The sequence below is a fragment of the Erinaceus europaeus genome, chromosome 9 (genome assembly GCF_950295315.1).
Source record: "Erinaceus europaeus chromosome 9, mEriEur2.1, whole genome shotgun sequence".
Lineage (NCBI taxonomy): Eukaryota > Metazoa > Chordata > Mammalia > Eulipotyphla > Erinaceidae > Erinaceus > Erinaceus europaeus.
In genome coordinates this window covers 77,351,697-77,367,362 of record NC_080170.1, presented here as the reverse complement: position 1 = coordinate 77,367,362, position 15,666 = coordinate 77,351,697, and the positions used below count along the sequence as shown (strand labels likewise).

The following is a 15,666-nucleotide window of genomic DNA, read 5'->3' as shown; positions in this document are numbered from 1 at the left end:
AGTGACAGTCTACTTCATTTTACAGAGAGGAGCACTATGGGCCAGAGGAATTAAATGACCTACCTAAGATCCCAGTGATGAGTTGGAACTGACTCTAACCAGATCAGTGATAACTATTTGTTAAATGCTTAGGGATTTTGTGAGCTGGTGTTAAACATAGACTTTATTTAAAACTAAATTATGTATATTTGTATTAAATATATTAAAAGAAAAGGTAACAAATACTAAAAACTCATCACTCCTGGTTATTTAGTTTCAATTTACAATATGTGTGTTCTAAGATTATTTGTGTCTGTTTATCTCAGTGATGGAAATTCTATGCAGCTACTGATCATCTCTTCCCCAGATTCATATTCTATGATTTTATACTGGTATCTTGACATAGATAAAAATAGGAGTTTTTCATCATGAAAATTATAAAATGCTACAAATCAGAGAATGGTGTTATATACTGTCTAAGAAGATATTTTAAATGCAGTCTAAACTTAAAAATGTGTCTATTATTTGTCACATTGTGGCTAGCACACAAGTTGAGGAAATGTTCTTCTGATATTCAAAAATTATTATTCTACCTATAAAAGAAGTCACATTTCTGATAGTTTTCTGACATACATTTTCAAAAATTTTCACTTTTTTCTTATACCTAAAGTGCAACAGCATTAAGTGGAAAGGTCAACTTTTCTGGTAGAGTGCACATGTCACTGTATACAAGGACCCAGGTTCAAACCCCACCATCACCCCCACCTGCAAGAGGGAAGCTTCATGTGTAGTAGAGCAGTACTATGAGTATCTCTCTGTCAGTTTCTCCCTCTCCCTCTTCCTCCCCCCCCCACCTCTCATCTTTTACCCTCTATAAAAATTGGCTGCCAGGACTAGTAGAGCCTTGCAGTCACCAAGCCCATCAATAACAGTTATGCTGAAAAAAAATCAATTATCAATACTATTGTGTATGTACACTTTTCATTTGCAGAAAAAAAGTATCCTATGAGAATCAGCTATCTTTATTAAATTTAAAATAAGGAGTATTGCATATTTTGTTTTGGAAAAATGTGTTCCATACATTCTTTATATTAATAAAGCTATAGATTTTTATATACGTATGTGCTATATGTAACACACACACGCACGCACACAAATACGTACACACCGCCACAAACATATATATACACACACGCAAACATATACATTTGGTTGTGAAAGTCACACACTCTATGGACAGTTGGAATTTTAAGCCAAATATATTTAACACTGAAGTCTTTGTTCTTAATCTCTAGATTTCTTTTTTCATATAACCTTAAGCTAACTCATAGGTAATGGAGAGTTGAGTCATACCATAAATCTCTGCTCCACCTTCCTAATTTGGAAGGCTGCATGAGGTACATTCTAATCCCAGCCCAAACACCACTATTTTTTAGACAATTATCAATATTCTAATCTTGTTTCCCAACATCTTATGTGAGAATAATAAGAAATTTCAGTGTTGTAAATAAGGATTTGAAATAGAGCATATACATTGTCTGGTATGTTTTTGAACTTGTGAACACTATTGCTGAGAGCATTTGTCTATTATGTTGGTCTTTGTGTTCCCTTCACAATGCCTAATGCCTCTTTTCACCTGAGTCTTTGCCAGTTACTAAAGTACTTAGGCCATGCTTTTAGGATAGCCCCACATTGAAAGAGATGTAACCATGATTTCTTACTAAGAATGAAGGTGGAAGTAACTAATAAGTTGGATTTATTCTTAGGATCATGAAAGTATTCTTATCTAATTTCCTATTCTATCTTTAACCCTGTCATTTCAGGGTTTAGTCAAATTGGCAAAGGAGACTCAGTCTTTCATATTCTTTCTTTTCTTGAGCTGACCATTTTGTGGAATATGCTATGGATCTTTTGTTAGAATAGTACAGAGAAATCCCAAGGGCCTTGAATATGTGCTCTCCTGTGATTGACATTTGAATGTCAAATTGGTTTCGGTTTCACCTGTAGTTACTGAAGGAACAAAAAAGATTCTGAGATGTTACCAAGTTCATGCAGCCTGATAATGGAGAGCACCTAGCACACATCAAGAATTGTTTGAGATGATCTAATGAGATTTAAAAAGAGAGAGAATAAATATTAGCCACACACCAGCAGACTAGAGACTGAAAACTGACGCTGATACCAAAATTAGAACTCAGACAGTTTTAGAAGACATAATGCAAGAAGTAAGAGTAACTGCAGTAGTCAACTTTTGTTTGATGTCTCATAACTTGGATTAGTTTGGCTCAGATGCAAATTTATTTGCATCTATTTTTTAATGTAATTTTCTCAAGTATTACTAGCCCTTAAGGGAAATTCATAAACTATGCTTCTTTTTAGCTGGCTGGCAAAAAAAGAACACTGAATAAGAGATTCAAGGCTATTTTTCAACATGTTTATTTAGTCAGCTCTTTATTGTCCTTATATGGGCTTTTCTAGGTAATGAGATAAAAAGGTATTTGAGCAATTAATTTAAATGGAACTGTGCATCCAAGCAAGAAAAATCACAGACAGAACCATTCCAAACTGTTGGGTGAAAAAATATTTGCATTTTAAAGGTGTATTTTCACCCAATAAACCTGAGTGATTTCAATTAGCTCATCCTTTGTGTGTGGAGATACAGTCTTCCACAGATGTTAATTTTTAAATAATTTATGTCCATCAGATTATTTTACCTGTACTTCACATCTATAGTCAGTACCACTGTAGATACAGTATAGTTCGTTTCTGTAAATTGCCTTCTCCCCACCCCATCTCTAGCTATACTAACCTAACAGTAGGATCTTATTGAGACTTACCCCCTTTTGCCATGGGAATGGACTCAGAAAGTGCCCTGAGGAGACTGATGGTCCCATTTAGTTATTCTTTGCTCCCTTTCATAACTTAGTGTACTGACTATACAGTGTGCATGTGTATGTACTGTATACGTCCCATTGCCTCATATTCAGCCTCTCTCATGTACCTGTAAATATGCAAGAGCAGGAAGTTCCCATGAATACCTTGACTGTAGTGAGCTGTCGTTAAGGTTTGGGGGCGCCAGCTGGCCAGGCTAGCTTCGCGGGGGCCGACAGAGATGACCAGAGACACACGGCTGGGCAGAGAAGCTTTATTCATGAGCGGGCAAACATGTGCTCTCCTGTCTTTCTCCTCTGGCGGCAGAGAGAGACCCTTAAACTAACCACCACACAGATCTCTCCAGCATTCTTCTCTTTACGAGGCTGCGCAAAGAACTCTCCAACTACTTAGCATAGGGGGCGGGGAGAAAGAGGGCCCGCGAAACTAGCAAGGACCAAACCAATATGAAATATACCAACAGTGAGCCATTTTCACACCTTTATTTTATTGTCAGTATGTGACAGTAGAAGTCAAAGAGGGCTCCCATACACCACAGTTTATTATTATTATTACTATTACTGTTACTATTATTATTATGGCACCTTTGTAGAAATGATGCTTCCTTAACAGATATTAGGTCTGACTGTTCACATGAGATTTGTGTATAAAAATGAGAGGAAAAAACCTATCCTGTACTATGTTGACTATAGCCTTTCTGAAGGCTCCCAGAGATTCTGAGGCTTATTCTCAAGGCACCTGACCATTTCCATATAATCTAGCCATTGTCTGCTTCCCATGTTCCCACACTAACCTACTTGACATTTCCTTTCAGTTCCTGTCAGGAGTGGATGCTTGGTGCAAGATGTGCAGTGAAGGTGGCCTGCCATCTGAGATGCAGGACCTGGAGCTGGCGATCCACCACCACCAGTCCTTGTATGAACAAGTGACCCAGGCTTACACAGAGGTGAGAATGACTGGAACACTTGAAGATCTGACTGTGTATGCATGTGAGTGGGTGACAAGAGCATTGGCCTGCACACTGTGACAGCTGGGGTTGGGCTGAGAAGAGAGGACATTTAGAGACCTCTTTAAGATCTTTGACCTATGGATGATGGTGCCTAGCCAGGAAATAGGGGGAAATGAGGCCAACAGCAGGCACAATTTCTGTGTGAGACCAGTGGCCTGGTATAAGTATTTCTTGGTGTTTCTTTTGAAGTAAAAGGAAGGGGGCATGTCGGAACATTTGTGTGGGAATATAGAAGTAAGTAGATTGCAAACTGCTATAAATTCTGAGGGATGAGACTGAGGGATATAAAAAGATTTTTTTTTCCAAATCACTTTTATTGGGGAGGGGAGGATAGTTAATGGTTTACAGTGCAGTTATTGACACATAGGTATCTCCCTGTGTTAAGTGTCTGAAAAACACCCACAACTTAGGTGTTTTTCTTTCATTTAAAAATGTGTGTGTGTGTGTGTGTGTGTGTGTGTTTGTGTTGCTTTAATGAGAGAGAGAAAGAGAGAAACCAGAACACTGCTCAGCTCTGGCTTATGGTGGTGCTAGAGATTGAACCTGGGACTTTGTTGCCTCAGGTATGAATGTCTCTTTGCATAACCATTATGCTGTCTCCCCAGCCCAATTTAGGTTCTTTCAACCATGCACCAGGATCCCAACATCTTCTCCAAACCCTTTCCCTTCTCCTCAAAATTCCATTGCTTGGTGCAATACACTACATCCAGTCTAAGTGTCACTTTGTGGTTTGCCTTTCTGTTTGTCTCTTAAGTTCCACCTATAAGTAATGTCATCCAGTATCCCTTCTCTTCCTCCTCCTCTTCCTCTCCCCCCCACCTTTTCCCTTGCCTCCTCCTTCTCTTTTTCCTTCTCCTCCTCCCCTTTCTCTCTCTCCTCCTCTCCTTTCTTCTTCTCTTCTTCTCCTTCCTGCCCCTCTCCCCTCCTTTTATTCTTTTGGCCTATTTCACTTAACAGGATTCCTTTAATTTCCATCCAAGGTGGGGATGACATCATTGTTTAAAAAAAACAACACCTGAGTAGTATTCCACTGTGTGTGTGTGTGTGTGTATGGATATATATATCACAACTTTCTTAACCATTCATCTGTTATTGTTATTGGGCAAGGAAATGAGCTTTTTAAGGAAGTTGAATGAAAGAGAACAATGAATTCTGAGCACAGTTCCACCACATCAGGACAAGCTTCAGTTTGTGATATCTCTCCTTGTCTTTCTCCTCTATCTCAGTCTTTGTCTCTCTTTCTCTCTTGCGGTTATCTCCAGGGCTTCACTTCTCTGGGTGATAGACTTTTATAGAGTGAGAGGAAAATACCATGGCACTAAAGCTTTTCTCAGTGCAGTGTGGGCCAGGATAGGTCAAGAGTATGACAAGGTAGGCGTGATGGCATCCAGGTAAATTACCTTATTGGCCCTATACCTTTCTGTCGGAAAAAGTCAACCCAAGTTGTGAAGCCTTAACAACCAAAAAAATAGAGAGAGACAGAATTTTTTAAAATTTCTCTTCTCTTTTTTTTCATATATATCAGAGCACTACTCACCTCTGGCTAATATTAGTGCTAGGGATTTGAACTTGGGACATGGAAGCCTCAGATACTAATTTTTTTTTTTTGCATAACCATTATGCTATCTGTGCCATCTTGGATAGAACTTGAAGACATCACATTAATTGAGATAACCAAAAAGATAAGGACAAATATTTAATGGTCTCACTAATATGTGTCAACAGCTGCACTATAAACCATTAACACTCCAATAAAAATGATTAAAAATAAATGAAGGAAGGGAGAAGATACTTCACCTTATAAAATGTATATTTTGCTTTGTACAAGGCCTTGGTCTGAGCCCCTATTCACCACAAGAGGGATATTTTAACAGGGGAGCTTCACAAGTAGTGAAGGAGTGCTTTGATGCCTCACCTTTCTGGCTCTTGTCTCTCTCCTTCTCTGGCTCTTACCCTTTATAAACCAGAGAAAGAATCCATTGGAAACCATGTAGAGTCATGTAGGCACAGAGCCCCAGTGATAACCTTGACCACAGAAAGGGAGGGAGAGAAGAAGGGAGGAAGGAATGAAGGGAGGAAGGGAGAGAGGGAGGAAGGGATAAAGGCAGGAAGGAAGGAAGGAAGGAAGGAAGGAAAAGTAAATGTACATCTAGTCTATATTTTCCTCTGTGTTAGTTAAAGGTGAGTTAAAGCAATGTTTCTGAGAGTGGGTTCCTGTGTGGAGTCGTACCCCTCTTATCCTATTGTTTTTGTCAGTGTTTCTTTTTTATAAATAAAAATTATATATATAAAAAGAAAAATAAAACATTTTTCTTTTTTATTTATTTATTTATAAAAAGGTAACATTGACAAAACCACAGCATAAGAGGGGTACAACTCCACACAATTCCCACCACCAAAACTTTGTATCCCATCCCCTCCCCTGATAGCTTTCCTGTTGTTTAACCCTCTGGGAGTATGGATCCAAGGTCATTGTGGGATGCACAAGTTGGAAGGTCTGGCTTCTGTAATTGCTTCCCCACTGAACATGGGCATTGACAGGTTGATCCATACTCTCAGCCTGCCTCTCTCTTTCCCTAGTAGGGTGGGGCTCTGGAGAAGTGGAGATCCAGGACACATTGGTGGGGTTGTCTATCTAGGGCCTTGTATGTTAACTCTCTTTTCAGCCACTAGGTTCCATCCAGATGCTTTTTCCTTTTCTTACAAGCATGTGACCTCCCGCAAGTTACTTATCCTCTCTAAGTTCTAGTTTCTTCTTCTAAGAAATGAAGATGTTAACACCTGTTATAGTTCTAAGGGTTATAAAGACAATGCGTTTGACCCAGTACATGACTATAATAAGTGCTAGGAAGGAAGGGAGGGAGGGAGAGAGGGAGGGAGGAAGGAAGGAAGGAAGGAAGGAAGGAAGGAAGGAAGGGAGGGAGGGAGGAAGGAAGGAAGGAAGAGAGGGAGGGAGAGAGGAAACAAACTATAAACGGTCGGGCAGTAGTGCAGCAGGTTAAGCACACATGACAGGAAGCACAAAGACTGGCTCAAGGATCCTTTTTCGAGTCCCCAACCCCCCCACCTGCAGTGAGATTACTTCACAAGTGGTGAAGCAGCTTTGTGGGTGGTCGTTACCTGTGTTGGCCATATTCCTCTAGCTAAATTTCCTTTCTTGTTTCTTCTTAATCACCCTCAATCTAGCAAATGTTTCTGTTATCCTAGCAGAAGTAACAGTTGCCTTCTTTGGCCCCCCACACCACAACACTATTACTAGGATATTAAAGTGGGATATGAGGAGATCCTGAGCCCAGCAAACAGTGGCCCATCCTAGGACTGGAGGTGGAACACAACTCCTACTTTACCTTGTTTTACCTTTTCAACTTCAAAGCAACTTTGATTTAATCATTAAGCAAATTAATTTGAAATCTTGTGTCTATCAGTTTTCCAGTCAGAATCATTTTAACGTGGGTTTGGAAGACCCACGTTCTGTGGGTTCTCTGCAGAGTGCTGGAGAACTTCAGGTATCAATCATATTATGCTGCTTTCCACAGTTATTGGTGCTGTCATTATATCAGGCTTGCAGTGAGAAAATGGTAGGGAATGTAACTCCAGCTGGTCTGAGCACTAAAGGTAAATTTTGGGGGGAGACCTAGGAGTCTGAATAATGTGTCTGCAGTTTAAGGGCCCTACTTCCTTATTCTGCATGTTCTGGACATTTTAAGGTTTTACCATTTTTCAGGAGACGAAAAAGGTTGAATAGAAGATAGAGTAATAATAAATAAAAAAAGAATGAAAATGACAAAGAAATAGAAGATACAGCAGGGAATGATGGTGGTGATTATGAAAGTAGAATGGATCTCCAGTACTTGATGCCCGACTTATTCTTAGTTATTTCTGTTTAATTATTTTCATCTTCACCACATCTTTGTGAGATATGAACCACTACTATCTCTATTTTACAAACAAGGACATTGAAATCCAAAGAGATGGGAGTTGGGTTCACAGCAGGTTCAGTGCATGTGGCACAAAGCGCAAGGATCCCAGTTCAAGCCCCTGGCTCCCCATCTGCAGGGGAGTCGATTCACAAGTGGTGAAGCAGGTCTGCAGGTGTCTTTTTCTCCCCCTCTCTGTCTTCCCCTCCTCTCTCTAGTTCTTTCTGTCCTATCCAACAACAACGATATCAATAACCACAACAATGTTAAACAACAAGGGCAACAAAAGGAAAAATAAATAAATAAATATTTTAAAAATTCTTGAGAAAAAAAAAGAAATCCAAAGAGATTAAGTAATGTGCCTCTGGTTACATGCCTAGAAGTTTATAACTAAGTACAGGAAAATGAAGAAGAAAGATGGGAAAAGTTTGTGGCATCAAATTGTATTTGGTTTCATTTCTGAAATAAAATTCTGCTGCCTGATCTAGTTACTGAGTCTGTCAAAATATTTATCCAAATCTATGTGGTAGGCACTCTTCTAGGCACTGGAGAGAGAATGAGAGAGAGACATGGTGGAGTCCCTGCTTTCATAAAACAAATTCAAAGGGAAAAGAGACATTGATGCAGGAGCCTTATAGATAGCTGGATTTTCCCTTCAACAGTGCCTCTCCCCTAGGATTCCAGGATGCTCTTTCCTATTCTGAGCTTCAGGATGTACACCATACACCTCTGAGTAGTACCTTCATTTCATGGAGTACTTAATACCAATAGGGATGTCAAGGTAGGCTCTCTTTGACTCTGTCTTGATAGCTACTCTGTTCCCTTGACCTGAGGCTGTTGATCATCTGACTTTCCTTCCTGCAGGTCAGTCAGGATGGCAAAGCCCTGCTGGATGTACTACAGCGTCCCCTGAGTCCTGGGAACTCTGAATCTCTCACAGCCACAGCCAACTACTCCAAGGCAGTGCACCAGGTGTTGGATGTGGTACATGAGGTACTGCACCACCAACGGCGGCTTGAAAGCATTTGGCAGCATCGAAAAGTACGACTCCACCAGCGGCTACAGCTCTGTGTGTTCCAGCAGGATGTGCAGCAGGTAAAGACTGCTTCTGACACTCAGCGTTGCTTCCAGACTGGCAGCTGACTTGCATCCTGTACCTAGGTGATCTGTCTGAGCACACGGCTCTATTAGAGGGAAAAATTTCCACCTCTGACTATCCTTGCTCTGCTAAAATGAAATAAAAACCTAGTTAATTGCATTCCTCTTATCCAAGGACCTACTACCCTTGTGGTGCTAAAAAAGTGCTTCTGTGAGAGGAATAGCATTCTGTACAGCCATTTGACAGTTTCATTGGGGAAGAGTTTGACTCTTAGTCAGGCATACAAATTCCAAACAATTACAATAGCTTCATAGTCATCAGATCACTGTCAGTAGTGGAGCTTACATAATGTAAGTCCACTTCTAAATTTGTGATGCAGGTGGCCTGCCAGTGTAAGGGGTATGATGAGACACATGGCCTTTAATGACTGCTTTGGCAAGACTGGACTTGGAAAATCAGATTAAAACATGGGCTGCCATTGAGGGTGTGTTCCATGATCAGAAGTAATTCCTAACTTAATCTGTCTTTTTGCATTATCCTATCAGTCATAGCACTTTCCTTTACCATAAATAATGAAGACATTGTTATGTTTCTGACTATAAAAGACAACCTTACTGCAGTTTACTTTTTGGATGAAACCATTCTATTTTCTTCAGACTTTGTCCACGTGGGGTCTCCTGGAAGTTTTGTCTTGAGAACTTATATACTGGATGGGGGGATCTGGTTGGGAGCTGTGGACTGAAACAGAGGCTTTGTATCATCTCTTTATTGGATTATTTTAGGAAGCAGGGGTCACCAACAGTTTTATCTTCTGTGTCTTCTGCAGTACTGAGCAGATATAATCCAAAAGTGTATTCTTCTTCTTCTAGCGTTTGCCCTTCTTCTGTAGCCAGTCAACAGCGTCAGGTTGAAAGCTGTAAGGAGCTGCTTGTTGCTGGCTTTGAAAGTGACTGGGATCCATGTGGATTCAGTCGGCTAGGAAGGATCGTCAGTTTCCCCAATGAATGGGTACTCACGGGATGCACCATGAGAAGGTCGATCCAATGCGTCCCGAAGTGTATAAATACATAGATAGATATCTGAGAACAGTTGTAGATGTCTTCAGAGCCTAGATTCGCATTACAGCCATTGTTCTGGGGCAGGTTGGTGTTAGGCTTTCTGAGGTAGAGCCCAGATGTAAAGATCCAAGTCACTGGCAGTGACACCTGCTGGGTGAGGTGTTACTATACAGTCAGTTCCAGGAGTAGATGGGTCCTCAGGTAAATCCCCCCACCCCCTTTCTTGGGCTACTCTAGTCCATTCTACCAATTCACCCCCACCCCAAGCTGGACATTGATTAAGTCATCAGTCTCAGGAGACGTTGCTTTTGTGCTGCTCTCTGTACACCTGTGAATCCTATTGGGAAGGAGAAGCAAATGAGTCAGTTGACAGCTCCTGCTAACTGGAGCTGTCCAGATAAATATATCATCCCTGGGCATAATCAAGTAAAGTCCATCTGTGATTGAGACAGAGTGAAGCTCCAGTCTCCAGAGGCAGAGGGGTCATTACTTTTTTAGTGAACTCTAAGTGCCTTGCAGAGCTCATATAGGTTGTAAATCATGCAGCTTCCTTGGTGTGTCCCTTAGTTCTCTGCTGTTTTCATGATTGCTATAGTGGGGTGGGCTCTGGAAGGAATCAGAACAGCTAAGAAGAGAGGAAGGCTTCTCCAATAAGAGAGAAGCATGTAGGAACTGCTTTTCTTAGGTTTGCTTTGTGGTCACCACGATATTTATACTAAGGCTAGGAAGAAACTATGTGTGGCTTTTCTATGTCCTGCTATTATAGTGAGAACACTTCTGAAATTGGTAGTCCATCCACTCATCATTTCTAGAAGCATGCTGTTGGTACTAAGCAAAAGGAATTAGAAAATCATGAGGTACATGGGGTGGGAGTTTGGATTTTCCTTGAGAATTGAATTCCCTAGGATGGTTAATTCCATTATTCTTTCCCAGATATGTGAATATATGAGTTCTGGGATCACAACTTCATTATTTTACATTCCCTCTCTCACTAAAAATATGTGAGACCAGGAGAATAAGTGCTGCCAAGTTTGGTTTTCTTTCTTTTTAATAAATCTTTATTTATTTATTTATTTATTTATTTATTGGACAGATACGGAGATACAGACAGTAATTGAGAGGGAAGACGGAGGTAGTGAGGGAGAGAGACAAAGAGATACCTGCAGCCCTGCTTTACCACTCATGAAACTTTCCCTCTGCAGGTGGTGACAGGGGGCTTGAACCCTGGTCCTTGCACATTATAAAATGTGCACTCAACCAGGTGTACTTCTACCCACCCGCCCCCTTTAAGTTGTCTTTCATTTTTTCATATTTATTAATTTATTGGCTAGAGACAGAAATCAAGAGGGAAGGGGTGGGTGCTGCCAAGCTTGGTAGTGGGTCTCAAATTTAAAAAACAATTACTAGTGATTTATTCATTATTCAATTAATATGAGAGGGGAAAATTGATTGTATGTCTCAAACTTTTTAAAGCACAGACTGAGACTTTTTAATACATAGGCTGAGTCTTTGATATGTTGACTCTCTTAAAAGCCTAGACCAGGGAGAACAGAAGCGACCGGTGGCACAACTATATCCAAATAATGTCAAAGGATATAAGTTATGGCGATGTTGTGTATGATACAGCAAATCCTAACAAAGTGATTTTTCAAAGTTAACCCAATTGCCAAATAATGTGATTGTAGCAATAAATATTTATTGTCTTCTTAACCCTAAGACAGCAGGAACCTCCCGCTTCCTCTATAGAGCCTATATTTCCCCCAGTCCTGGAACTGCTAGAGTGGGGCTCACTTATCTGAATGCTTCTCTCAATTCATACCAAATAATATTGTGTCTGCTGATCCCAACCTAATCAATGCAAGGAGTACCACCTCACTCCAAAACTAACCTTAGCAAAGCAAGGACTGCAAAAGTTGAATAAGGGCAAGAGACTGGCATACTTTAACGTTGACTCATTAGTCACTATCAGGCCACCCCACCAGCTCAGGCCCAAGTCAGGGTGTCCTGAGATTCCCAAACAGACATGATGGGCCTAGACCTCAAATATATCCCTCTCTCCATTGTTACAGGTCATCTCTATCAGGAACAGTAAAATAGACCCCTTTGTGGGCCCCCATAGGACCTTCCCCTCAACTTGGATCAACAACAGTAGAGAATGTTCCATCTTCCCTTGGATGGAACCTGATAAGATGGGTCGATGTTGGGGCAGCCTGGAATGTTCCTACTCATGACCACAGAATGTGAGCTTAGATCAACAGGGATGCAGAGTACATATAGGCTCCTAAACTGAATATGGGCCCCAGACCAAATCAAATTGATGGGGTTTACAGTCAACAATATTTATACCCCTTTCCCATATTTGGGAGCTACTCTCTTCCCTGATCCAGCTTTCTGTTCCTTTTCCATCCATGACATCATCTCCCCAGACAATAATTTAGATCCACTTGCATATTAGATTTCAGGCTCAAGGGAGAAAAAAAAAAACTAATATAGCCATAGGCCCTTTGGAATACTAACTATCTACAAAACAGAGGACCCCTAACTTTTCATCTGCACCATTCCAGCCTTTAGGTTCATGATTAGCCAACAACTTGCTTGGGGTTATATGTTAACTGTCTTTTCAGCCACCAGGTTCCAGATGCTACCATGATGCCAATCAGACTTCCCTGGAAAGACAACCCCACCAATGAGTCCTAGAGCTCTGACTCCCCAGAACTCCACACCACTAGGGAAAGAGACAGGCTGGAATTATGGATCAACCTGTCAATGCCCATGTTCAACAGGAAAGCAATTACCGAAGCCAGACCTTCCACCTTCTACATCCCACAATGACTTTGAGTCCATACTTGAAGAGGGTTAAAGAATAGGAAAGCTATCAGGGGAGGCAATGGGATATGGAGATCTGGTGGTGGGAATTGTGTGGAGTGTACCCCTCTTATCCTATAGTTTTGTCAGTGTTTCCCTTTTATAATTAAAAAAAATTTTGCTAGTGATTTATAAGATTACAAGATAACAGGGGTATAATTCTGCACTGTTCACATGACCAGAGTTCTATAATCCTATTCCCTCTATAAAAGTTATAGCAGGTCTTCTAAGGTTTCAGATATGGATTAACTACTATTTCTGCAACTGTCTATTATTTATATATATATGCCCTTTTGTTTCCCATGATTCATCTTCTCTCCCTTTGTAAGTGACATCAACATCAATTACTACTTCTGTATACCCCTCCACTTTCCTCTTCTACCTTCAGGTCCTGATACATTTGGAGTTTAGAACCCTTTGGCCACCTTGCCCCATCATGTCACTGGGAGTATAGACCAAAATTGTTTTTGGGGTGTAGAACATGGAAATTCTGGCTTTGGTAATTTTTTCTCTGCTGGACATGGGCATTCACAGGTTGATTCATACCCCCAGCCTGTTTGTTTGTTTACTTTTTTAAATTTCTATTTAATAGTGATTGATAAGATTGGAGGTACAGTTACAAGAAGGGTACAATCACACACAGTTCCCACAACCAGAGTTCCTTATCCCATTCCCTCCATTGGAAGCTTTCCTATTCTTTATCCCTCTGGAAGTATGGACCAGGATTATTACAGGGTGCAGAAGGTGGTTTGGCTTCTGTAATTGCTTCTTAGCTGGACATGGGCAATGGCAGGTCAATCCATACACCCAGCCTGTTTCTATCTTTCCCTAGTGGGGTAGGGCTCTGGAGAGGTGGGGTTTCAGGACACATTGGTGTGATTGTCTGCCAAAGGAAGTCAGGTTGGCATCATGGTAGCAACTGCAACTTGGTAAGACTATAGCAGATGAGATTTTTAGTCTCCATTTTGGAAAAATCTAGGAAGTGTATTTTAGGTATATTCCAAAAGGCCTAACTTAACTAAGTTTTTACTTATATATTTATTTTTTTGATATTTTTTATGTTAATGGGGGTTTGAATCCACACCATTCCCACCCCACCACCAGAGTTCTGAATCTTCACTCTCCCCACTACAATCCACCACTGTTCCCTAAAGTTTTAGACATGGGCCAACCATCTTCTGTACAACTATCTGTCCACATTTATACATAGATGCCCTTCTTTTTCTGGTTCAACCCTCTCTTTCCCTCGAAGCCACTCATAACATCATATGTCCCTCTCCTTTTCCTTCTCTCTCCCTGGGTGCTGATGGAGCTGGAGTGCAGAGTCCTCTTATCTTCATCCTGTCACTTCGTCCTGTCACTCAGATCAAGGTTGTTTATGGGGAGCAGAAGGTAGGAGTCCTGACATCTATAGCTGCTTCTCCGCTGAGGATGGGTGTTGACAAGTCAATCCATAACCCCAGCCTGTTTCTGTCTTTCCCTAGTGGACCAGAGCTCTGGAGAGGTGAGGGTCCAAGACACATTGGTGAGGTCATTTGCCAAGAGAAGTTGGGGTGGAGTCTTGGTATCATCTGCAGCCTAGTGTCTGGAAGGTGGCATGACCTAAGTTGAGACAAGATGGTTAATGAACAGGAACCAGAAAGTAAGATCAGAGCACATGATCTTAGGGATTTTAGGGTAGAGGAAAGCTAGGAGAACCATTTTAGGCATGTTCTTGGGGGCATACAACAATAGTATTTTTCCTTGAGTTTGGTAGCTAGCCTGAGGTTGGATGAGAATATTGTCTGAGAGAATGATGTCAGAGTGGAGAAAGGGGCTTGAAAGTTGGATTAGGGAATGGAGTAGCTCCCATTCTTATAAAACAGAATTTTGTGACTAACATTTACTATTTACCTCCATCCATCTGCTCCAGGGCCCATAGGTAAATGCATATTTATATTTAGTGCCAGAGCCTGTGTAACCTCTAAGTCCCTATTGGCCTGAGTTTATAGCTCATAGTTACATCTGAGGAACATTGCAGGCTGCACTCATTTCAGGACCAGTTTTTTTCAAGTGGCAGGGTAGGATACCCCCAGCCTCCCTTAAGAGACTGGGGTTATCCCTACCATCATTGCTTTATGGTAGAGCCAAGGTCCTGAGAGGGCCCACAAGACGCTGTTCCTTATGGAAGCAACCATTGGTTGTGGAGAGAGGGACCCTTTAGATGTCAAGACCCATAATATGTGTATGGGAATCCAAGGATTCCCTAACGAGGACCCCAGATGATTAGATGGTGTGATATTGACCAAACAGGCCATTATTAAGTGGGCCAATCTCTTGCCCTTATCCAACTTTTTTTTTTTTAAGAAAGGATTAATTAACAAAACCATAAGGTAGGAGGGGTACAACTCCACACAATTCCCACCACCCAATCTCCATAACCCACCCCCTCCCCTGATAGCTTTCCCATTCTCTATCCCTCTGGGAGCATGGACTCAGGGTCATTGAGGGTTGCAGAAGGTAGAAGGTCTGGCTTCTGTAATTGCTTCCCCGCTGAATATGGGCGTTGACTGGTCGGTCCATACTCCCAGTCTGCCTCTCTCTTTCCCTAGTAGGGTGTGTCTCTGGGGAAGCTGAGCTCCAGGACACATTAGTGGGGTCTTCAATCCAGGGAAGCTAGGACAGCATCCTGGTGGCATTTGGAACCTGGTGATTGAAAAGAGAGTTAACATACGAGGCCAAACAAATTGTTGAGCAATCATGGGCCCAAAGCTTGGAATAGTGGAGAGGAAGTGTTAGGGAGGTACTCACTGCAAACTCTAGTGTACTTCTGCTTTCAGGTATATATTTTGCAGTAGTTTATGGATA

General features: G+C 41.3%; 1 protein-coding gene across 26 annotated transcripts in view; it reads left to right on the top strand.

The window, feature by feature from the left end:
• KALRN (kalirin RhoGEF kinase) overlaps nt 1–15,666 on the top strand; it is an 866,834-nt gene that overhangs the window by 374,805 nt on the left and 476,363 nt on the right. For all 26 annotated transcript variants that reach the window (XM_060198227.1, XM_060198226.1, XM_060198224.1 and 23 more), the window contains exons 8-9: nt 3,686–3,817; nt 8,662–8,892. In XM_060198227.1, the coding sequence (XP_060054210.1) occupies nt 3,686–3,817; nt 8,662–8,892 (363 nt within the window). The remainder of the gene's footprint in view (nt 1–3,685; nt 3,818–8,661; nt 8,893–15,666) is intronic.